At 40.7% G+C, this 25205-nt stretch overlaps 1 protein-coding gene across 17 annotated transcripts in view; it reads right to left on the bottom strand.

Moving 5' to 3' along the window:
- Window positions 1–25205, bottom strand: part of PTPRD (protein tyrosine phosphatase receptor type D) — a 1779541-nt gene that overhangs the window by 302453 nt on the left and 1451883 nt on the right. For 10 of the 17 annotated variants that reach the window (XM_075931585.1, XM_075931586.1, XM_075931588.1 and 7 more), the window contains one exon: window positions 5218–5366. The exons of 1 other annotated variant lie outside the window; for it this stretch is intronic. In XM_075931585.1, coding sequence (XP_075787700.1) covers window positions 5218–5366 — 149 coding nt within the window. The remainder of the gene's footprint in view (window positions 1–5217; window positions 5367–25205) is intronic. 6 more of the 17 variants (XM_075931589.1, XM_075931591.1, XM_075931594.1 and 3 more) reach the window with 1 other exon arrangement.

The following is a 25205-nucleotide window of genomic DNA, read 5'->3' as shown; positions in this document are numbered from 1 at the left end:
GGACTGCCAATATACCCAGAAGGGAGATTGAATGGAGTGGTGGGCACTGCTGGAGGGCCGTGTTCCTGAAGTGGATGGTGGAGACAGGAGAACAGACAATGGGTAAGGTGCTGACCAGATGACAGTGCACTCTACGAACAATTGAGCTAATTCCCAGCGTGAGAAGCAGGAGGCACCCCAGTGGTTATTTGAGACCCCTGTACAAATTACACTATGGATTAGATATAGGTCAGTTTTTCTTATGGGTTGATTTAGGAAGAAAAAGATTTTTATCAGCAACTGTGGGTAAAAATTAATCATATACCAACCAACACAAAAAACTTCCATTGATAATAACAGAAATGTACAGACAGGCAAAGAAAGAAAAATGCTGCTTGAAAACTTGAGAATCAGTGTGGGTATTTCTACACTACCACCCTAGTTCTAACTAGGGTGGTTAATGTAGGCAACCGGAGTTGCAAATGAAGCCAGGGATTTGAATTTCCCGGGCTTCATTTGCATATTGCCGGGTGCCGCCATTTTTAAATGTCCGCTAGTTCGGACTCCGTGCCCACGGCTACACGCGGCTCGAACTAGGTAGTTCGGAATAGGCTTCCTATTCCAAACTACCGTTACTCCTCATGGAACGAGGTGTACCGGTAGTTCCGAATAGGAAGCCTAATCCAAACTACCTAGTTCGAGTCGCGTGTAGGCGCGGGCACGGAGTCCGAACTAGCGGACATTTAAAAATGGCGGCGCCCGGCAATATACAAATGAAACCCAGGAAATTCAAATCCCGGGCTTCATTTGCAACTCCGGTTGCCTACATTAACCACCCTAGTTAGAACTAGGGTGGTAGTGCAGACATACCCTGTTTGATTTAAGGATAAGTACTTCATATTATTTTGACAGGTGATGTTATCAATTGTATTAAAAATTATAATGTTATAATGGTCTGCTGTCATAAAAACTTTATTGTCTAGACCCTCACCAATTGTATAATCCCCCCCCCAATTTCCCACAAATGTGAAAATTTAAATTTATAAAATCATATAAAATGCTTAAAACCCATAATTTTGAGCAATTGTGAAAAATCAGGAAAATAATGTTTCTAAAAAAAATGATTATCCATAAAAATAATAAAAATAAAAATCAAATTCTGCCAAGCTTGCTTATGGGCTAAAAATGTTACTTTTTGAGCAGTATGGATGAAATGTTACTTTTTGAGCAGTATGGAGAAACCCAGTAGTTCTGATTGCAAACAAGATTATCTTCTAAACTGTAAAAGGGACCTCTAATGGCTAACTATTTATTATATAAACCTGTAGATGGTATCATGAGCTTTCATGGCTACAACACTCCAGTCATCTGAAGAAGTAGGTTGTACCCACGAAAGCTCATGATACCATCTACATGTTTTGTTAATCTTTAAAGTGCTACCAGACTATTAAAGTTTTTCCTGTTACAGACTAACTCAATTGCCTCTCTAATGCTATTTATTATATATTATTTCAGATTGTTTTTGTTGCATGTTTCATAATTCCTTGTTTAGCTGCATATACTTTGCAACAGTGGTCCCCAACGTAGTGCCTACGGGTGCCACGGCACCTGCCGGGGCATTTATGTGTGCCCGCCTAGTGACTAGGGTCATCCCGAGCCGTTCTTGCGCCCCAGGCTGCGGGCCCCTGGCACATGCGCGGTCCCCACCCCAGGCGAGCGGCACATGCACGATGCCGCCCCTGGGTGCGCAGCGCATGCGTGGCCCCGCCCCCGGGCACCTGGCAGCCCCAAAAGGTTGGGGACCACTGCTTTACAAGTTGTTGTTTTGTAAAGAAAGAAAATAAGATCTGTACATATTTGGCTTTTTTCCCATCAGAAAGTCCATCTCACTTGCCTAACAATCAGCTTATCAGAATTCCCCAGTGGACAGAGGGACTTTCAACTGAACACTTAGGAAACTGAGTGACCATAAGAACATTGGGTAATCCTAGATGCTGATTGGTTATTGGAAAAGTTGCAGATGACTGGGCTGGGGAAACCTTGTGAAGTTCAGATGTTGAGTCTTAAAATTAATTTTGTGGGGTGCACCACAAGAATAAGTTTGTGAACTCTTCTTTTTCATAACCTGAACTCAAATATTTCTGCCCACTCCTTGATACTTAACTGAAGTGAAGGCTATGCTCCTGCATGTACAGTAGACTTCCGATAATCTAGGACCTAGGTGGTGACAGATTATCAGATATGCCAGAGTATCGGGAGGTACTCCGACGGGCAGCTGTGACGGGTCTTCTGGGACCCACACTGTGTCCAGGGGCTGGGTGGGGAATGGTGCAGCAAGGGATGAACCCTCTGCTGTTTTGCAGGAAGGCAGGGGAAGCCCTGCATAGCTGCCGAGAGTTTCCAGGAGGGGAGCGGGCTCTCCACCCCCCAGACTGCAGTAGTTATCGCCGAGCAGGAGGGGTGAGGGGCAACACTGCGGGACCAACCTGGCAGCATCCCAGCTGCTCTGCTCCACTGCTTCCCGAAGTCCACTGCTCATCAGTTTCAGCAGCGGCAGACTTGGGGAAGCAGCAGAGCAGAGCAGAGCAGCTAGGGTGCTTCCGGGTTGGTCCCACAGTGCCGCCCCTCACCCCCCTGCTCGGAGATAACTACTGCAGTCTGGAGGGTGGGGAGCCCGCTCCCCTCTGGGAAACTCTTGGCGGCGGTGCGGGGCTGAGCGCAGCCAGAAGGGGGCAAGTTCGGGGACTGAGCTCTCGCAGCTGCGTGGAGCTTCCCCCACCTTCCTGCCAAATGGTGAAGGGTTCGCCCCTTGCCATGCCATTCCCCACCCTGGCCGGCTGCAGTGCAGTCCCGGCAGACCCATCACAGGGGTATAATCCCCTTCCCCTCTTCTCCCCTTCCCTTTCCCAGCCGCGAGCGTCCATGGGGCTCACAGCAGCTCCAATTGTCCGGCTGGCCGGAGCACTTCCGGGTTCCAGTTGGTGCCGGACTATCGGGAGTGCCGGACCACTGGATGCCGGACAATTCAAGTTTTAATGTACTAAGAACAGAACTTAGATGTCTCCACTACAGGGAGTGGTGAAATATACAACATTTTTTCAGTTGTTTCCTCTTTCCTTGCTCCATTTCTTTTGCAGTCTCTCCTCATCAGGATTCTTAACCACTAATTTTCAAACTGAACTTTCTAATGAACATTGTTTGAATGGATTTGAAGCAGGAAAAATGCCATGCAGCAGCATTCATTCATAATACATATTTACTGCATGTGAAAGGTCCTCCCTTTCTGAAATTTCTGAAAAATATAAGCCATTCCTATTAATTATTGGGTAATACTCAGTATTTGGAACAGTTAAAACAGGGAGCAAGAGCACTTGTGTAATGTGAGGTAGGCAGGTGAAGCCTCCTTACTATGTAATGAAATTCAGAAACATACATAAACTTTTATTTTAGCAAATAAGGGGAAAAACAAGAATAGTTATTGGAGACCCCTGCAGTTACTGCTGAGGTGAAAAGTCTGAAATATTCTCTTTTTTTCCATGTGAGTTTTCTGAATATAATTTCTGCTCTACTATCCATTTGAAAATTCTACAGCATGAGTTAGCTTTTTTTTTGAGAAGTAAGAAAGCTCCTTAAAGTGTTAATGTGCTTTCTGCTTTAATTAACTAGCTTTTCAGTGCTTTATAATGAAAATCACTTGTTAAATATTTCATAATTCTTTGAAACATGTTCTATCCTGTTTGAATATGAACTCTTGTTCCACATGCCACTTAAGGTCTTTTTAAAATACATTTTACATCATATATTTATAGTTCTGTTAAAATATTTTATGAAACTAAAACATGCTTATCTTTTAGCCTATTCTCCCATACAACAAATACAGATATAAACATAATATGATATATGACACAAATAAAACAAAACTGCAAAATAAAACTAAATGAACACATTCAACACCTAGACATATACATAAACATGATCTGTCTGTTATTCATCTTCCATGTAGATTTTGTGACCATTATGCGACAGATTCTGTATACTTTATAATAAAAGTGTCCATTCTCCTCTAATTCCAATTACAAAAAAAGAATTATGCATAAGTATTGAAAGCTGAAAGCAACCATCTGCATTGAGCACTAAAAACTTTTGACAACTATTTTTCTTACTGGATTAAATACATTTTTAAAGACCCATATTAGCTAGTGAGAGGCTGACAGATCATGTATGTTACCTAAACATGAGCTGATTGCTTTTAAATACACTTAAAACAACTATCCCACACTAGCTATGATTCTGTTCTATCTGGGATGATGTAGACAGTGCTTGGTCCTTCCAGAGGTCTGGACTCAATGACCTCTCAAGGTCCCTTCCAGTTCCAGTATTCTATGATTGTATGATTCACATAAGAAATAAAAGACAGTCTTTGCTCTACTGGCATAGCAGGACTAATTTCCAACATCTTCTGTGAGTTATCCACTCAAATATCATCAAAAACTAGCATCCTGGGTGAGTGCTATGTCTCTTCAGAGTCAGAGGTACAGATTTACATTTTCCTATTAACATTTTGGCAGCCAAGTCTATATCATTCATTCATTCATTCATTCATTCATTCATTCATTCATTCATTCATTCATTCATTCATATAGTGTGTGTCATAACTGTATAGATTATTTAGTACTTTGCTTAGTGATTACTTTCCTAACGAAAAACCCTATTATTAATATTGTGAAACTAGTGGAGATGCAGATGAAGTTATACATGAGCAACTCCAGTTTTTTGGTATCATCTTCTCAGAACAGGCATCTGGAATGCATCTTTGCTCAATCCACAGGCCAAACCAATCTTAATCCCAACTCCTCCCACCACATAAAGAGGCAATAGTGTCCCCAAAACACCCCCGTATTTCAACTAGTAGACCGTCTTTATCATTTTGTTCAATTTTTCTAGCCATGAAGGGTAGGAAATTCACTTCCTCTGAGATCTTTCTCAATACTGATCATTTTAAAAGGCAAAAGGAAACTCTTCAAAGATATCAGCAAACTGTCGTCTCTTCACTGGTCTTGGACACAACTGGTTTGCTGAGCAGGTGATTCCCAGAAGTGCTTGCAAAAATTTATCACCTGCAGTAATGGCTATTTGCTTAGTCACTGGTAATAAAGCACACTCCCCAGGATTAAAAGAAATAAAATAAATGTGATGTTAGAATGAAGGTTTTTCAGAGGAACAGAACAATGGACCTAATACCTCAAATCTCTGATTGCTGACTTTCTTGCCCTTTTTATTCCAGACAATTTTAGGTCTTGGGTCTCCTGTAGCTTGGCAGATGAATGATGCGACGCCTCCAGAGACCCCTGTCTGATCAACGGGAGTTCTTGTAAATTTTGGCGGTGCTAAAACAAGAAAATAAGTAACAAAATAAATCTAAGCAGTAGACATAAAAAAGCATGTCAAGCTGTCAAAATGAAAATAAAAAAGGAGGAAATACTCTGTTTCTCTAGGAATGGTATTCACCTGTAAGAGAAGACTTTAAAAAAACTTAAAAGGTCAGAAGAGCACTTAAGAGATTTCACTAGTAAAATCTGTATTAACACAGAAATCTAATACCATCAGAATAAGAAGACCATGCATTAATTTTATCACCATTATAAATAAAAATCTAATGTGTCCTCTGTTGCAAAATGAGCTCATCCATCAAATGGAATAAGATCATGGTCCATGGTTTGATGTTACTATCAGGGAATATCATGGAAGCAGGTTTTGTACCTTTGAGCCATTAAAATCAGTGACATTTAGGACAGAAACATTTGGAAAAGTTTGAGGAGACAGGTATAAATGCCTACAGATTTAAAATCCAGACGAGAGAGGAAAAAGGACAATAGCAAATGCTTGCCCATAATTTATGACACACCAGACTGATTAATTCTGGTCTCTCTCCCAAATTATCCCAATATCACAAGAAAGAAGGAACAGTGCGAGAAAGGAAAAATGAAAAGATAAAGGGAAACATAAAAATAAAAAGGAGTATGGATTTTCTCTAATTCTTCCTTTTACTTATGTTTAAGAAGAAAACAATTCCTTTTGTTAATGCAATCCAACCTTGCTGATGAGAATCCTGGTTAAACAAAACCCCCAGTGTTACCAAGGCCAATATGCCGCTGATGTGCAAATTCTGGGCAGGGCATTGGACTCAATAACCTCCTGAAGTCTCTTCCAACCCTTTGACTCTATGATTCTAGAAACTTAAAGTTAGTGCTCATGGTCAATGATGTGCAGATACCCAAGGTTTCAAAAGTACCAATCTCCTCTGTTTTGAACTGGCATATACAGTTATTATATGGAGGTTACTATGTTTATCTTGAAATGGAATGGAAATCTTTTTGAAATACAGGCAGTCCCCGGGTTACATGGATCCGACTTACATCAGATCCCTACTTACAAACAGGGTGAGGCAACCCCGCACTAGCTGCTTCCCCCCAGCAGACTAGGGAGACGTGAAGCTAGCGCCCCCCCCCCCCCCCCAGCAGACCAGGGAGACGCGGAGCGGCTTTTCTCAGCAGACACCTCAGCTTGAGAATAAAGGACTGAGGGAAGTGAGGTGTGGGAGAATAAAATTGAGCTCTGGAGAAATGTTTGGCTAGAGTTTCCCCTACAATATGTACCAGTTCCGACTTACATACAAATTCAACTTAAGAACAAACCTACATTCCCTATCTTGTACGTAACCCGGGGACTGCCTGTATGCACATTGATTTAATCTAGTCCTATCCACCTCTTTAGACCCATCTATTTTTTTTAACTTTCTTTTCCCCAATTTCTTTCATCATATATCTTCTCTCTTGATTATTCCCTTTTCTTTTGTAGCCCTTCCTGTTAGCTATTGGTTTTTTTAAATTTGTTGTTTTTCACGTATAACTTCTGACTCCATGCTCTACTGAATTAGTATTTACAGAGGAAGTACTTCTTATCAAGCACTGATCAGCAATGTGGAAAAATGAGAAGATCGTAAACAAGTATCAGTATCCTTGATAGAAAAATGTTAAAATCAGTGAAATTTACGTAAAATGAATAAAAAGGAGGAACAGCAGGTGGCTGACATTATAAAAGAACTTGATGTATTGTCCAAAATAGGCATATTTAATACAAGATTATCAAGAATATCCTGAGTATGCCAAGATGAACCATGTATTTTTATGTTATTGTTAAAGTGTTACAGGGAAATTGTGAAAAACTGTTTGCCAACTACGAAAAGAAAATATAATGCTGCTGTAAAATTACCATATTTTAAATAGATGCGGCAGGCAAAATATTCATTGCTATAGTCTCAATTACAATTTAAGGTAACTTGATCAGATAATGTTCCACAACCATTTTATGTTTCCATCATGTTTTAGTTTAATTTAATTAAAAAAAAAAGCCTTGGGATTCACAATCAGAGCAGTTGTTTTTGTGTATAATGAAGCCATTTTATAGTCAGAATATTACATCTACTGATAGAAAGTGGCAGCAAGACTTAGTTATTAGCCTATATAAGCAGCTCTACAGAATGCTCTGGGAAGCCTGAACTATTCACTGAACTAATTCTGTCTACTGAAGTTCTAAATGCTTGAAAAACAAGTTCACTAGTGAGCCTAGAACTAACAAAGTAAAGAGCATGTCACTCTCCTGTGGAATCCAACAACTATAATAAAAAGCTTGTCTCAAAACCAAACCAAACCTGGAGTTGTAAATAGCCAAAGAAATAACAGGAAAGAAATGGGAACGTCCTCCATCAGACACAAACTTTACATTTATATCTCAGAAGAGAGAACAATTAAGTGAGATCGAAAGCATCTTCATTAAACAGATCCGGCCAGCTTTGGACCCTTTTCTATGTATGCATTAACCTTACACTCTGATATGTAAAAAGACATGATTGGGCATGAAATGCTCAGATTCCATTATGCAAGCTGTGGATTTTCTGTTATCAAGTGAAAGTTGAAATATTACTATGCTCTTTTTATTCTTTTTGACAGTGAAAATTCAACAAAACACCTGCAAAACACTTGAAAGAAAAATGCTGGGTCAGTGAATCCTTTGAATAAAATAACTGTGTGTTTGGGCTACTTAGGAAATACTTTAACTCCAAACTGTGTGAATCCACATGTGCCCTACACCATGCCTTGTACAGATTAGCCCCCGTTGATTTAAACCTCACAATAATTAAGTAACAAAAAGTATAACTTCTTTAGACTTATCTAAGTGTTTTTTTCAAGACACAAACTGTATACTGTAAATCATATCAAGGGTTAAGAATGGAACCTTTCCACCCCTACAGCCACTAAATCAATTATCTTGCAGGCAAGATTATACAGGATATTTTTAAAAATTCTTAAATCAAAGTATGTTGAATTAGTTCTGTGGACTGTATGATAGGGTTTATAGTGCTGCCCATCAACATACTATATGAGGCAGTACCATGCTTTATTGCGCTGCTATAAAATGTAGTGGAGGAAAAGGAAGGAGAAATAAAGGGGACATTTCCCTTAATCAAAATTCAGAGCCAAATTCTCTCCTGGAGTAAATCAGTACAACATCAATGAAGGCAATGGAGCTGCACCACTTATACCTCAAAATAATTTGGCCACCCCTTTTAAAAATTACTTAAAGCCTTTATTTCCAATACTGCGCCAACCGCACCACTGCTTAAGGAATAGTTCTGCCCTGAAAACTGTAAAGCTAGCACTTTCGTTTATAGAGTTAAGAGTGCTGACTGCAAAAAATGTTTGGCTTTTTTACCACTGCAGAGCACAATTAAGGTTGCCAGGTGCCCAGTTTTCAACCAGAAAGTTTGGTTGAAAAGGGTACCTTACAGTATCCAATTAGATGTTCTTACTGGACATCAAAAGCCAAGTAACTGTTGGGGGGATGAGGGTAGGTTGTGCCAGGTCACCAACATATTCCAGTCTCTGTTCAGACAGGGCTGCGTCCTACCTTCATCTCATGGGCAGGCACCCCATGTCAGTCTGCAACTCTGGGGAAAAGGGAATCTAGAGGGAGGAGGGAGAGAGAAGAGGAGAGGATCCAGTGTTGAGGAGGTGAAGTGGGGGGAGGGAGGGAGGAGGGTGGAGATCAAGATGCTATGAGGAAGAACAAGCAGGGGCAGGGCCTAGGGGAAGAGGTAGAGCAGGGGATTTAGCACAGCAGGAGGGGTCCTGTTGTCAGAAAGTCAGTAACCCAAAGCACCGACAGATGAGAGAGAGAGCAAATTGAATTCTATTCTTTCTTGTGCAACACCTACAGAATTATTTACTATGTTCCTCACAGATATCCTGGTGAAAATCTACTGAAGGCAATCAGTTTGCAGAAATATAATTGTGGTTTTAGTTTGGCCTTCAAAACTTACAGCGTTGATTCAAAAGAAGAAAAACCCACCACTTGGCTCTTAAATCCCAGGATGAGGTTTTGCAGGATTAATGAAAAAAATCATCATAATTGAGAATATTTCTTATGGGAATAATAGGCAAAAAAAAAAATGAAACCCAGGATGAAATTTTTACAGTCATTTTTAAGACTAGTATCACATTTTAAAGTAGTCCTGAGAAGAGTGTAGTATGACTTTTATTAGTACAGAGTTCATACCTTCCAATTTCCCAGTGAGAAGCCTGGGAGCTTCTTTTCCCCATTGTTTCATTTCACCAAGTAAAATAATCTACCAAATAGAAATTCCCCTCTATTGAATACGAAAAATCTGCCCAGCGGAGTGAGTGTTCAACGTGATGAACAGTGTTTAAACTAAAGAGAAATGTCTAAAGAGCACACATGTTTATCAGTGCTGCCCTTCTATCTAAACAGAATGGCAATAACTGTAGAATAGTGATAGAAATGTAGCTGTGTTAGTCTGGTCTAGCCGAAACAAAAAACAGGACTATGAAGCACTTTAAAGACTAACAAGATGGTTTATTAGGTGATGAGCTTTCGTGGGCCAGACCCACTTCCTCAGATCAAATAGTGGAATAAAATTGGCATGACCATGGCAAACCTCATCACCTAATAAACGATCTTGTTAGTCTTTAAAGTGCTACATAGTCCTGTTTTTTATTTGTTCATTGTGTCATGATCATAGAATCATAGAACCATAGAATAATAGGACTGGAAGGGACCTCAAGAGGTCATCGAGTCCAGCCCCCCGCCCTCAAGGCAGGACCAAGCTCCACCTACACTATCCCTGACATGTCTATCTAACCTGTTCTTAAATATCTCCAGAGGGGGAGATTCCACCACCTCCCTTGGCAATTTATTCCAATATTTGACCACCCTGACAGTTAGGAATTTTTTCCTAATGTCCAATCTAAACCTCCCCTGCTGCACTTTAAGCCCATTACTCTTTGTCCTGTCCTCAGAAACCAAGAGGAACAAATTTTCTCCTTCCTCCTTGTGACACCCTTTTAGATATTTGAAAACCGCTATCATGTCCCCCCTTAATCTTCTTTTTTCCAAACTAAACAAGCCCAGTTCATGAAGCCTGGCTTCATAGGCCATGTTCTCTAGACCTTTAATCATTCTTGTCGCTCTTCTCTGTACCCTTTCCAATTTCTCCATATCTTTCTTGAAATGTGGCGCCCAGAACTGGACACAGTACTCCAGCTGAGGCCTAACTAGTGCAGAGTAGAGCAGCAGAATGACTTCACGAGTTTTGCTTACAACACACCTGTTGATACAACCTAGAATCATATTTGCTTTTTTTGCAACAGCATCACACTGTTGACTCATATTCAACTTGTGGTCCACTATGACCCCTAGATCCCTTTCCACCATGCTCCTTCCTAGACAGTCGCTTCCCATCTTGTATGTATGGAACTGATTGTTCCTTCCTAAGTGGAGCACTTTGCATTTCTCTTTATTAAACCTCATCCTGTTTACCTCTGACCATTTCTCTAACTTGCTAAGGTCATTTTGAATTATGTCCCTATCCTCCAAAGAAGTCGCAACCCCACCCAGTTTGGTATCATCTGCAAACTTAATAAGCGTACTCTCTATCCCAATATCTACATCATTGATGAAGATATTGAACAGTACGGGTCAAGATATTGAACTCCACTTGTTATCCCTTTCCAGCAGAATTTAGAACCGTTAACAACAACTCTCTGACTACGGTTATTCAGCCAATTATGCACCCACCTTATCGTGCCCCTATCTAAGTTATATTTGCCTAGTTTATCAATAAGAATATCATGCGAGACCGTATCAAATGCCTTACTAAAGTCTAGGTATATGACATCAACCGCTTCTCCTTTATCCACAAGGCTCGTTATCTTATCAAAGAAAGCTATCAGATTAGTTTGGCATGACTTGTTCTTCACAAACCCATGCTGGCTATTCTCTATCACTTTATTACCTTCCAAGTGTTTGCATATGATTTCCTTAATTACCTGCTCCATTATCTTCCCTGGGACAGACGTTAAACTGACCGGTCTATAGTTTCCTGGGTTGTTCTTATTCCCCTTTTTATAGATGGGCACAATATTTGCCCTTTTCCAGTCTTCTGGAATCTCCCGTCTGCCATGATTTTTCAAAGATCATAGCTAAAGGCTCAGATACCTCCTCTATTAGCTCCTTGAGTATCCTGGGATGCATTTCATCAGGACCTGGTGACTTGCTGACATCTAACTTTCCTAAGTGATTTTTAACTTGTTCTTTGTGTATCCTATCTTCTAAACTTACCCTCTCTCTGCTTGTATTCACTACGTTAGGCACACCTCCAGACTTCTCGGTGAAGACCGTAACAAAGAAGTCATTGAGCATCTCCGCCATTTCCAAGTTTCCTGTTACTGCTTCTCCCTCCTCACTAAGCAGTGGGCCTACCCTGTCCTTGGTCTTCCTCTTGCTTTTAATGTATTTATAAAAGGTCTTCTTGTTTCCCTTTATGCCTGTAGCTAGTTTGATCTCATTTTGTGCCTTTGCCTTTCTAATCTTGCCCCTGCATTCCCGTGTTGCTTGCCTATATTCATCCTTTGTTAGTTGTCCTAGTTTCCATTTTTTATATGACTCCTTTTTTATTTTGAGATCATGCAAGATCTCCTTGTTAAGCCAAGCTGGTCTTTTGCCATATTTTCTATCTTTCATACACAGCGGAATTGTTTGCTTTTGGGCCCTTAACAACATCCCTTTGAAATACTTCCAACTCTCCTCAGTTGTTTTTCCCTTCAGTCTTGCTTCCCATGGGACCTTACCTACAAGTTCTCTGAGCTTATCAAAATCTGCCTTCCTGAAATCCATTACCTCAATTGTGCTGGTCTCCCTTCTACCTTTCCTTAAGATCATGAACTCTATTATTTCGTGATCACTGTCCCCCATACTGTCTTCCACTTTCAAGTTCTCAACTAGTTCCTCCCTATTTGTTAAAACCAAATCCAGAACAGCTTCTCCTCTGGTAGCTTTTTCAACCTTCTGAAACAGAAAGTTGTCTCCAATGCAGTCCAGAAACTTATTGGATAGCCTGTGCCTCGCTATGTTAGTTTCCCAAGATATGTCTGGATAGTTGAAGTCCCCCATCACCACCAAATCTTGGGCTTTGAATAGTTTTGTTAATTGTTTAAAAAATAACCTCATTCAGAAGATGAAGTTATTGGAAAATCTTCTACTTTGAGAAATATGAATGTATTGCAAAGTCAGAAGGACAACAGTGATACCTGTACACATTTTTTTAAAATGGGACCTTTTGTATTTTGTGTGAATATTTTGTGATCCCACAAAAAGTTTAGGGACAGAAGTATCCCAGTTTCCTGTCTCAAAAACAGCAATCTTATGTATTATGCTAATACGCAATACAACAGAAGTGACTAAAAAAACTATGCCCTTTGGTGAAAAGTAGAGATACCAAACACGTACAAGACAGAGAAGGAAGAATTACAGCATTCTTAGAGTTTTTAGTCTCATTTACTGCATGAAATGTTTGATATTAACAGTTCACCTACTTGTATTTATCAAATATAATTTAATTGGGAAACTTAGTTAAATTGTCAACTTTAAGGCCCCTAAGTGCAAAAGGAAAATAATACTTCCCTGTTGTATACAAGTCTGAGGATGAATTCATCCAGCTGGCTGGACAGCTACATAAACATCACGATATCTATCCATCAACTCTTTCATGAATGTGCCCATCTCATTATTTACAAAGCACCTATACCAAGATAAAATTATTCCAGAACACTCCTAACAGTAAATAGGTTGTGTTTTTTGCCTTCACTTTTATTAAGGTTGTTAATTAAAGTTTGACAAAAATGATCTCTTCATTAAATATTATCAATATTTATTGACTTTGATTCCATCCAAAGTTGCTAGGCTCTCTAATGGCAAATGTAATTACCATCCTACACACATAATTCTGCTTATTATCATGAGGACAATATTAACTGAGTACCAAATATTTGTAACCTCCTTTATATGACAGTCTTCTCAAGGAATCCAGAACCATAAGCCCCCGAGTAGCCTTTCTACTTCTGACTGGCCAGTTTAGGTTAAGGAGAATACTTTCTTCCTCCCCCTTGTAACAATCTTGGCTACTATCCCAGTAGTCCTTAACTAACTTCTTTTATTTTAGCTATTTAGCAATATTTTTTTAAAAATAAGTATTTAAAATCAAATTAAATGTGCTGTGTTTTATAAAGGGTAATGATACAGCATCCTTCTGTAATCTACAGCTATATACATGCAAATAAAAATCTTTGGAACATTTCAGAAAAGATACTTCTAATGCACAAATAAAAGATCATGGATCAGTGTTGTGAAATGTCGCTGACACCATTCTCTGTCTCCCTGTCCCACCTTCACAAAAGTCTAGGTCCCCCAGTGATATGTGGGTCTATGTGCTCAGTTTCCTTGTGTCACTGATATTGCAATCTTGAGCATGACTGTATATGCATTAGGGAAGTGAATGGTTAACTGGTTCCAGTTCACGGGTAGGAGCTGGAGCATCTCTCTGCCCATCCCAGTTCATGGTAGGCCTAGCCCAGCCTAGCCTCCCCCCTCCCACAGGTTATGCACTAGCTCCCAGGGAAGCTTCTCTGTAGGCTCTACAGAGCCCGCAGAACGTGGAACTACTAGGATTTTTAGCGGTTACATGGAAATATTTTTATAAGCAGGATGAAACCTTGGTATGGGTTGAATAAAACCCAACTAAGACTGATAGGTATTAACTCACCCTTCAATTAACTTAATTGTAAGCATAATCCCCACTGAAAACAAAAGGTACATATGTATCTGTTCAGGAGCTTTTGGCTGAGTACTTCTTTGGGTGTGGGGGGAGGTGACATTATAAGATTGTAATATGAACATGCAGATCATTGCTGCAACTGCTCTTATGTGTTTGTAACACATCTTGTACAAAGTGTGCCAAATGAGATATCTATAAAGAGCTTACGATTTGCTGATTCTGTTTATACTATTGATATGTATATATCATTTTTGTATTTAAAGTTATGAGTAGTGGCTTTATACTTGTATTTCAAACATTAGCTCCTAAACTAACACCCACGAAACAGCTAGCCAGCATGTCTGGGAAAGGCTATTCGGGTTGATTGATCCTAAACCTTTGAATTTTCGATTCTAAACGATTGGCAACAGTGTGCTTTTGGGGTAAGATACTGAATTATAGATTGACTTTGGAATGTGGCTAATCCTTCGGGATAAGAAGAGCCTTTTTATTTGGTGAGACTGGTTTTCATAATCTTTATTCTGTATAAGGAGTGGTACTGGTGCTGGCACAGGAGAACTGCAGTGTCTGAAGGGAACTGCTAGTATGACTTGTTAGCCAGCACGGTGAACAGAAGTGCTCTTTGTGATTAGTTCAGTGTATCTTACAATGGAGGATGCCCAGTCTTGGGCCATAAGTAGACCCTCTTCAAGAATTCTCCCTAAATTGACTCTCTCAGGAGTACTCCCCAGAAACTCCCTTATTAAAGAGTGTGTGTTTGGAGTGTAGAAACAGAGTACACAAAGAAATTAAGGACGAGAGAGCGAGGGACAGTCAAACAGTGTGAGCACAGTCTGACCCTGGAAGAAGCCAGAGAAAGACCTTATGAACCTGCTGTTCGCTAAAAAGGCTTGGGGGGCTGTAGGCTAAGAAACTGCTCTTTTTGTGCTTGGATCCTTCTAAGTTCAGAGATACTTGATATTGTACGTGCCTTGTACATAAACTAGATGGCATCAAAGAAAATATCAAACTCTGCCAGTTTCTATTTCGAAGTGGAATATTCCCCAAGGCCTAAACTTGGACTAGCAGCTTGGGTTGAAAAGTGGCAGTAATATTTTCTCCTCCTCGCTTCCATGATGTCACACTCCTTAAGAGCTTTGCCAAAGTTCTAAAAAGCTGAGATTATAAATAGAACAATCCTCATGTGGTTTACTGTAGTGTTCTATGGTGAGTGAATGAACATGCAAGTATTACATCTCCCACAGCATTCAGGGAAGCTCTTCACCTAAATATTATGATCATTAGGCATTGCCCCTGCCTTCACTGGGGGAAGGGAAGTTAGGTGTTCAAACCCCTGAGGGCTCAGAATGATACTACTCTCCAGACTGAGTAGGTTTGTTTTGATTATTTACTGATATATTTTACTTTATGTTATGTTCTTCCTATAATTGGTAATCCTAGAGGAAACCTGGCTTCTCTAGGTTCTTCTAAGTTTTCTCTGCAGAGTGGTCTAACAATTCACACAAGGTTCACAATGGAAATATATATTTATTTTATAGTAATGATTGTTTTAAGAAACCATGTGTAAGGGGACTGTTACCCCTTACTAAAACTCTGTGGGAGTTTTTTGGTTTACCAGCTTCAGAAGGGGAAGGGTTCATGAGACTGACAGACCCCAGAGACAATGGAAAGCAGTCAACACTCCAGCTCAGCCTGACTGACAGGTTGTAAGTGGGGATTGTTCTGGCTCTCTCTGAGCAAAACAGGGAGCTGAAAGAGCAGAGCCAGCTGTGTGCAGAAGAGGTCCTGCAAAGACAGAGAGCTGAAAGAGGAGTACAAGAAGAAGTCCTGCAGCGACAGAACCAGACATAGACAGGCCAAGCAGTGCAGACCCTGTGTTGAGCAGCAGACTGGCAGTGCTCAGAAAGCCAAAAGGAACAGAGAAGCAACACAAGGAGCTGGAACTGGCCAAGCAGCACAGCCTGCAGCTGGATGTGGTGAGCTACTGGGACCTGCAAAGTGTGGGGAAAGGCTCTGGACTGGGAGAGGGGTCTGGCCACTTAGAGACTGAGGCTGTGTGGTCACTGCCAGTGCAAGCGTGTCCAGCCTGCAGCCCCTTGCAGCACATCCAGGGCTTCTAAGGAAGAGACTGTGAACTGTCCTTATACTCTGCAGACTGCTGTGTTGATGTCCCTGTGCTACAGAGCAGGGCTGTGTGTTCTCATTTAACCATTCTCATTTTTTCTTATCCTATTCTCTTTAATCAGTTGATGTTTAATAAATTGTATTTGCTTTGAACCTTATGAAGTGATCACTGGGCCAAGAAGGCCTGCAGTGTAAAGAGAGCACCTCGGAGTGGGGACACCCTGACTCCTGCCCCTAGTGACTACAAGGTCAGGGATTAAGCCCCAGGAAACCTGGGCCCAGCCTTGTTGGGGTTTCAAGGGCTCTGCTACTCAGGAGAGTGGAGGGGGAGCCCTCAGGACCAGGGAGCCGTGGGGTAAAGGAAGTGGGAGCGGGGACTCAGATCCTTTCGCTGGTTCATTTCACCGGGGTGTATAGAAGCCATGAAAGTTCCCCACAACAGCGGGACCATTCCCCCGCTTAGACATGTTTACCATAATTTTTGTTATACTACAAAATGAAATTTGAATCACTTTTTCAGTTTTACAAAATTACAAGATGATGATAATAAAGCATTGTCTCTTTTTGAATGTTGAAACTCAGACAATAGATTTAAAAATATTCAAGAAATGCAATATTTCCCTGCTCCCCAAGTAAATGAGTTTTGCTTGGCAAATTTCCTAGTGGACTTTATGAAGAGTCTTGCTTTCTCCCTTTCACGGCCTTGCTTGATGATATATAAATTTCTAGATTATTGCTGTTGGTGCTTCTAGTTAAAAAATGACCATGAATAAGGAAATTGCAGAAGTCACAAAATCCATGACTTCCAACAACCTCCATTTCTTCAGCCCGTGGCAGCGAGGTCCTACAAGGTCTCATTGCCCTGCGCCATGGATGATGTGGACCCTCCACAGCTCCCTAGCCACAGTGTCCAGTGAGCTCCCCGTTTTGTCATGGACTTTTTACTAAAAATCATGGACACATTATAGACTTCTAGGAATTTTTCTTTATTGTCCATGTTCTCTCTGTGACTTCTACTTCAAAAAAAATGTGACAAAATCTTAGCCTTAACCATGACATGATTGGCTAGGCTGGTTTCTGTAAACAAGAGAGGCTATGTCTACACTGCGGGGGGGGGGGGGGGGGGAGTGTTCAGAAAAAGATACACAAATTGTGAATCGCAATTTGTGTACCTTTTTCTGCTTGTTTTTTCGGAAGAGGCTTTTCTGACCAGATACAGGATGAATATAGTCTTTTAGCTACTCCTTTTGCTTTGATTTTATCTTTCTTAATTATTTTTGGCACACAAAACATATTCCTGAATGTTATACACAGGAAGCCACCGAATGCAAAATAATAGGACTAGACTCAGATCCTTCAGCTACAGTAAACTAGCATAGTTCCACAATAGCCTAAGACTGATTTACAGCAGTAGGGATCTAGCTCATTTTATGTACTACACACGAGACATCATACATGGCATAGCATGAAAAACACTTTTTTAAAAGTATATACATGGGGCTAGATCAAAGTCCTGGATCCCAGCACTGTGAACTACTTGTGGAGGGCAGAACCTAAGCTTTGTTTTTCATTTTTAAAAGGAAGATTCTAGCCCTTCTGGTTGCAAAGAAAAGATTGAAAATGGGACACTGCCACTCTAAATGGGGAATTGGACTATGGTAGAAATCAGGGCCATGTGGGTTGAGCCATGGGCGGATGGAAAGGAGGGAGTCATTTTGTGGCATCTGCAGGGTCCCAGATTGCATTAAACCAGTACCGTATGTAAACTTTTGTTTCTGAAATGTGGAATAATTTTCACCCTTCGGTGTCCAGAATCAGAATTCCCCTACCATCATACTGTAGCTATAACACATCCTGCATAAAGTCTAACAGCAAAAAACATCAGCTAGGGGTTAATAAAATAGCAAAAATATCAGGAAAAACATAGCTATGCTCATGTGTATCCTTACAACTGGCCCATATATTGGTAAATTTATACCTCTGATGGAAACTCCTGAAATATACAATATATTTTGGTTGTAAAGACTTGTTTTATAGCCATGAAAGCTGTAAGCTTATACACTTGCAACTGTTCTAATAGAATATTTGACACTCAGCAATGCAACCTTATCACAAAATAAACAATCGAGTCTGGCAGGTGTCCACAGAGCCATAAAACTTTTCTGAATGGTGGGCATAGTTACTAAGAATCACAGCCACTTGGTGTAAAGCCTCTACGTATTATTGGTTTAGCAACATCAAGTTTCAGTGGGGCATGTGACTGGTCCTAATTCATTCTTAGTCATAATCTGTGAAACCATTCTTCTCATTCCATGTGGTACAGTCAGACATTCCTAGGAAAAACATGTAACCAGGAATAACTATTTATTCTTTTAGCATCCACCATATATCTTCAATGTAGCCCCATGGACTTCTTCAGGAACTATTTATACATTCAAATTACACAAGCCATGAACCAGTTTACATTCAATAATAGTAAAGGCTCTTGTGCAGAAAAAGTATAATAACCAGATAACTAAACATATATTACATGTAATCTCCTCAGCAGTAGTGTGTGGAGATTAATTACAAATGATGCAAGAGTTAATATACTATAAAGCATATGCACCATATTTGACAGAAAAGCTCCTTGTGCCCCTTGTTTCTTTTCTTCAACTGATTTTTCAAAGCAGGCTCATTTATAGCATTGACTGCTAATTTACTCATTAATCATAGTTTATCACATCAGTTATGCTGATCATCATTATAAGCAATTATTTCTCCTTAATTCTAACCTGTGCTTACAATGTACCTGCAAATTGGCTTATGCCAGAAAGTTAATTAGCTTTTTATTTCTAAAAGGGCAAGCAAGTAGTCACCGTTTCATAAAATATTCAAAAAAATTCCGCAAACAATGCACCTATTGGTATGTTTCTCTGAATCAAACCCTGTCAGTCATAATATCCCAAGGCTTTATCATCACTCAAGTGAAATATTGAATATAGTGAGTGTGTCTCTCTTGTGAACCCTTCAATGTACCTAACTACATACTTAGCTTCACAGAGGGCCCCTTTCACTGCTATAGCTGACTATCTATGCTATGTTATGAATACCTAATAGAATTAAAACTATTGGTCCAATCCTAAACTCATTTAAATTCATTTAGCACTGTTGACTTCAGTGAAGCTCTGCCTATTTATACCAGCTAAAGACTAGACATGTCATATTCAGTTAAACCCTCCTTGATTAGGGTGCATCAATTTACAGGCCCAGTTGAATTTTCTTTGAGAATCTGGTCCTAAAAAATATTAATAAAAATTGCATTTTCTCCATACCCTCCCATTCCCTCGTGGGGGCTGACAGAATTGACGGACCTCTGTGAAACGTGGGGGACATTGCTCCATGCTCCTAGAAGGGGTAGAGCATTGGGTGGAAAGGGTGGGGCTGAGGGCAGCCACTCTCAGCACAGCCCAGAGGACACCAGAGCCCTCATCCAGCCCTTTCTAGATATAACCACACTGTTGCAATGTTTTCACAAAAGTAAATTACATCTATAGAAAATTTCCCATTCCTCTCCTGTTTCCTTGTTTGTGTCAACTAGAATACTCACACTCTAAAGATTTAAAAAACATCCAGGAAAAAAAAAACCTGCCACCTCTTGGTGTCTCCTTGAAATTATTCAAACTTTGTTCTGCCCTTCTGTTTAAGCTTTCTGAAATGCACAGAAACAGATTACTTGGCTAGCCACACAGTCTGTTCTTGCTTGGAAACTGAAATGAAATAGTTCACTATCTTACAAGTGAGGCCCAACTAGAAAAGGTAGGCTACCTTTTCAGATGGTTTAATGTTAAAATAGCAAGTCTGTCATTTGTATCCCTGGGCTACATAGACCTTAGTACCAGCTCATTTCATTGTGGATTATGCATGCTTTCCAAACACACACATTATCTGAGCCCCAGGCTAATGGGAGGAATTCGAAAGCAGCACAGACAGCACTGGACATTAATTTACCAAATAACATTTTCTTCGTGCTCTCACCCCCCCCCCCATACAAATTTACTGTTTATATTATTAAGTGGGAAAACCAAAAGATTTCTCACATATAAAGAACCTTGTAAAAACCTATGAAAGAGCTTTTAGTTAACATTATTTACTAATATGTTTATATTGTAAGGAGAGCTGAACTGAAGAATTTCTTGTGGTGCTTTTTCTATTCAAATTGTTGCAAGCAACATCCGAACAATGTAAGTTGATTTCTTGACAAATTATTAGGACATTTATTTTTAGGACCAATATTTCCTGCCTTGGCAGCATGCTATTGTTTGAAGCAGAAGCAGGGGCTGACAGAGGATCTGTGTAAGCCCACTCCATCATTAGAATGAACATGCAGCTTCCAGGGCCACTAGCCATATCCAAGCATTCTACAGTCACACTTTTTTCCCCATCTCTGAAGTCACTGAAGTCTCAAAGCTACAGCTATATTACTCCGATAGCCAGTGTGTCACCTCAGGCTTTCTTAACTTTAATGAAATGTTCTTTTGAAATGCTAATAGTGAAAATGAAATAATACTTAAAAAAAATTCCTGGGCCGCCTCCTTTTCTGATTTACACTAGTCTAACTTCAGTGACTTCAGAAGAGTAACTCTTAATTTTGAGAAATTAAGACAAGAGGATTAGGACCATTAGTTCTAATATTTTATTCACTTGAGAATTTGTAGATGTTTTAAATATATGTTAACAAACATCTGTTATTTAGAAAAGATTTTGTGAGGAAGGAGGGAAGTGTTCTCTCTCTGCTCGACTCTTTCTATAAAATAAATATCATGCATATTGGAGGACTACATACACACAAACGTGTGTGCATAAACATGTATGTATGTGTATACACAATACATGCACAACTTGGCAGGTATGTATTTGTGTATGTAATATTTATTTATCTCACATATTACATATAAGATCTGGATAGGGCCTAATCTACCTGAATTAAAAAGACGAACTTGTCAGTTAATCCAGTGTTAAGCCTTCATCCAGTCACAAATGAAAAGCATAAAGCCTCTTGAATCTAAAAGGTTAGTGACGTTCACCACTTCATCCCTCTGGAATATTACGTAACCTTGTCATATTCACTAATTTAATGAAAGGAAATTCTGCTTCAAAGCTCTCCGCTGCTCCTTTTTCAAATTTTAATGTCTGCAGACAGCATATGAATTATTTGGTAACTGAGAGCTAAAGCTGCTTTTCAATGTGTAAGGTAAAAACAATGGATGTTAAAATGCTAGGAAAGCTGATCTCTTTTCAGAGGAATTTCTCTCTGAGGGTCAAGGGAGAGAAAAAAGAGCCCATAGGGATAGTTTTCAATTAGTGATTGAACATGCCTAGGTTATTCCAAGCCACTAGAGAAATGACCTCCAATGGAGCTGCAGTCTTACAAATATATACACGCACTAGGGGATGGTGACCCTAGATCGCTACACTTGCTAACTTCTTTAGGGATAGGCAGCCCCAGCTCTCCCCTGGCTGCTGGGGAGGGCCAGGCCAATGTGTGGCAGACCTGTCCTGCCTCAGCTCTCTCCCCTCTGGCTACCGGAGGGATGGAGGGGCGGACATAGGCTGGTCAGGCTCCATCCTTCTAGCCCCTGGGCAGAAGAGGGGGGTGAAGTTGGGCCAAGCCAGATGGAGGCCATGGCTGGCCCAGCTCTCTCCCTATGATCATCGGGGAGGAGGAGGAGGTTGGCCCGGGCCTATATTCCAGCTAGTCTGGGCCGAGGCTGGCCTGGCCCTCTCCTCTGGCAGGGAGGGGAAAGGGAGCGCAGCGCCCAGGCCTCTCCCTCCATTCACAAGGGGAAAGGTCATACAGGTCTGGCTTCCCACCAGTGAAGGGCAAGGCTGCACAGCTCCTATGTGATCCTGGACCACCAGGGATGCTGCACATGTCCTGTGCACCGCCCTCCGCCTCCACCTGATCCCACAAGAGGACAGATGGCTCCCATACACCCCACCCCCAACCAAAGACCTTGGGTCCTGTGCGCCACCTCCACAGCTCCCACATGCCCTCTCCCTCCAACCATGCCCCTGCAGCTCCCACAGGCACTCCACGGCTCCCACATGCCTCCTTCCCGACCCTGGACAACGGAGGACCCGTGAAGCTCAATTTAAACTCTGCCAGCCACCGACCACATGGATCAGCTGGTGGCTGCTGGGTCAGAGGCTGGTGGTGCAGGGGGGGCTGACAGTAAGGCCCATGGTGGGAGACAGAAGACCCCACTGCAGAGGCCCAGGGGGCAGGGAGGGCCGCTGGACTGGGGGGTCACTCTGTGGCAGACCTTGTTCAGGGGCCAGAGTGTTCCACAGTCCAGCACCCCCCAACAGCGGGCCTCTCCAGTGGTTACATGCAATTTTCCTCCTTCCCCTCCAGAAGTCCACATCTAGCAGCTTAACTTCCGTGTTACTGCTTCTATTGTGGTACCGGAGCCCTGGGTTGCTGATCCCTGTGGGTTAGGAGCAGGGAAGAAGAGAGGAGGTGGGGCAGCTGAGGGGGGAGGGGCAGTGGGATCCAGGGTGATGTGATGATGTCATTCTGTCATCCCACAGGAAATTTGTTTTAAATAATTTGTATATGGATATAGATATATAAGGAAACTAAGGTAACATAACCACTGAAAGAGGAATCAGTTCATGTGTAAACACAAGATTAATATTTGGTCATTTATATACTGGATGGACTTTTGACTGAAGAATATGAAAAGAATTTTTTTTCTATTGTTATAATTGACTGAAAGAAAACAGAAACTTTGGCGTTGCTGCTCCTTATGGCACCAATATAGCCCAATTTATATAATCCGTGCTCAGGTAAAATTCCATTAAGCACCCAAGTTAGATGGGTTTTGGCCCCAAAGGGTTAATTTTTAAACTTTGATGAGGAAAAGTGAAATATTTAAATTAATAGTCATTTAGTTGCCTACTTTCAAAATTGGTCCTCTAGAGCCAAATTCTGAGAGGTAGTAAACACACCTCTTCTCCCAATCTCATTCACCTTGGTAGGACCAAGCGTACACAATATCTTGCAGGACTGAACTCTTTAACAACTAAATGTGTTTATGCAAAATTAGAAATGGACATGTCTATACACACAGAAACTGAATGCTATTATACCCATCTCCCGCATTTTTTATCCATCAATTTTCTCATTGCTGTTTATCCAAATACGTAAGTGGCATATAAATTACACACAGTCTATTACAGTCACCATTTTCCCTTTACATTCATGTTATAATCTACTATTGGTAGCAACTACAAAGTCACACAAGCAGCACTGTGGCCTTGCTGACTGAATTAAGCAGGCCAGAATGCTATTTTAATATTAAGAGCTTCATTAGATGTGTGTCAGTCCTGCTAAGAAATTTTTAGTATACTACTCAGGCTAGGCTGTAAGCACTTGTGCTTTTACTTCAGCTTTTCTTCTGACCGACTCTCATTCATGTAAATTGTCTGATGCTTTCTTTACCGTCACAATTTCTCCAATGATTTGAAGAGATTAATTTTGGAGCTAACATTCAAATTGAAGTTTTAGTGACAGAAAGATTGACATGCCCTAGTTGGCTTAGACTTAGTGAAATCCACAGCTGAGCTGGAAAACCAAATGGTTGATGACCCACTTTGCTCTCAGTTGTACAGTTGATTATTCTCAGTACATAAAGAGTTGACTTCAGAAATGGAATATTTATAGATCAGTACTGACATTATAGTTCATAAGTAAGTTCCTTAGTATAAATAATAAATGTATCACTTCAGTGTAATATTATTTAGCTAAACGGGTTGAAGTAAAAAAAGCATAATAGAAATAATATTGCATTAAAATCTGAGTATTTGGTTCTGTGAAGATTCACACATATATTTGGTTTCCTATTTGGTCATTATTACTTTCTTCCAGAACTTTAAGATATTTCTTTCTCCACAAGTTGTAACACAACTTTTACCCTTATGCTACAGAAAACAGTGCCATAAATAGGGACTTGAGTCATAAATAGTGACTCAAGTCCCTATTTGTGTACACAGACTATACTGGAGAACTGCTCTTCCTCCTGCCTCCCAGAGAATCTATTTGTTGTGGGCTTATAAGTGTCACATATGATCACAGAATTATAGGACTATAGATGATTTAGAGGTAATCTAATCTAGTCCCCATCACTCATAGCTGGACTAGATGCTGTTCATAAAGATGCCAGAACAATGTGCCTGGAATTCCCAGTTTGGATAGATGTGCATGCAACTGCTTTGTTCTAACTAACATGCTAAGAATAGCAGTTTGACCAAAACAGCAGTTATGGTTGCTTGGGCTAGCCACATGAATAGGGAAAGCACCCACAGGTCAGGCAGGCTTGTACTTTGCTCACGAAGTTGCTTGTGTAGCGAGGGGCATGCTGCTAGTTGTACTGTGCTCAGACAGTTACGTTCTAGATCTAGAGAAGTTCCTGAAGGATAGGTCCAGGGTACCCCCTAAGCTGCAGGGCAGCACGGCTTCACGGGTGGTTAATCAGCCCCACCCAAAGGCTCAGGGTTTCATGCACAGAGCTGACTGACTGGGCGGGGATGATTAATCACCTGTGAAGCTGTGCTGCTGCTCAGCTTAGAGGGAACACTGGATAGGTCCATCAATAGCTATCAGTCAAATTGGGAAGAGATGCAATCCTGTATTCTGAGTGTTCCTAGTCTCAGACTACTAAATGACAAGGGATGGATCTGTTTATTCCCTATATTGCACCTGGCATTAGCCAATGTCAGAAGACAGAATACTAAGTTATAAGCATGTTCTTAACCAGAGCTAGCACATGTATATCTACCCAAGCTGGGAATAGCAACTCCTGTTGCAGTGTAGACATACCTCAAGTCTTTCAGTGATTTATAGTCTAAGGCATTGTATGCATATAGAAGT

Source organism: Pelodiscus sinensis, chromosome 6 (assembly GCF_049634645.1).
Source record: "Pelodiscus sinensis isolate JC-2024 chromosome 6, ASM4963464v1, whole genome shotgun sequence".
NCBI classification, from domain to species: Eukaryota; Metazoa; Chordata; order Testudines; family Trionychidae; genus Pelodiscus; species Pelodiscus sinensis.
This window is presented reverse-complemented; position numbering and strand designations above follow the sequence as displayed.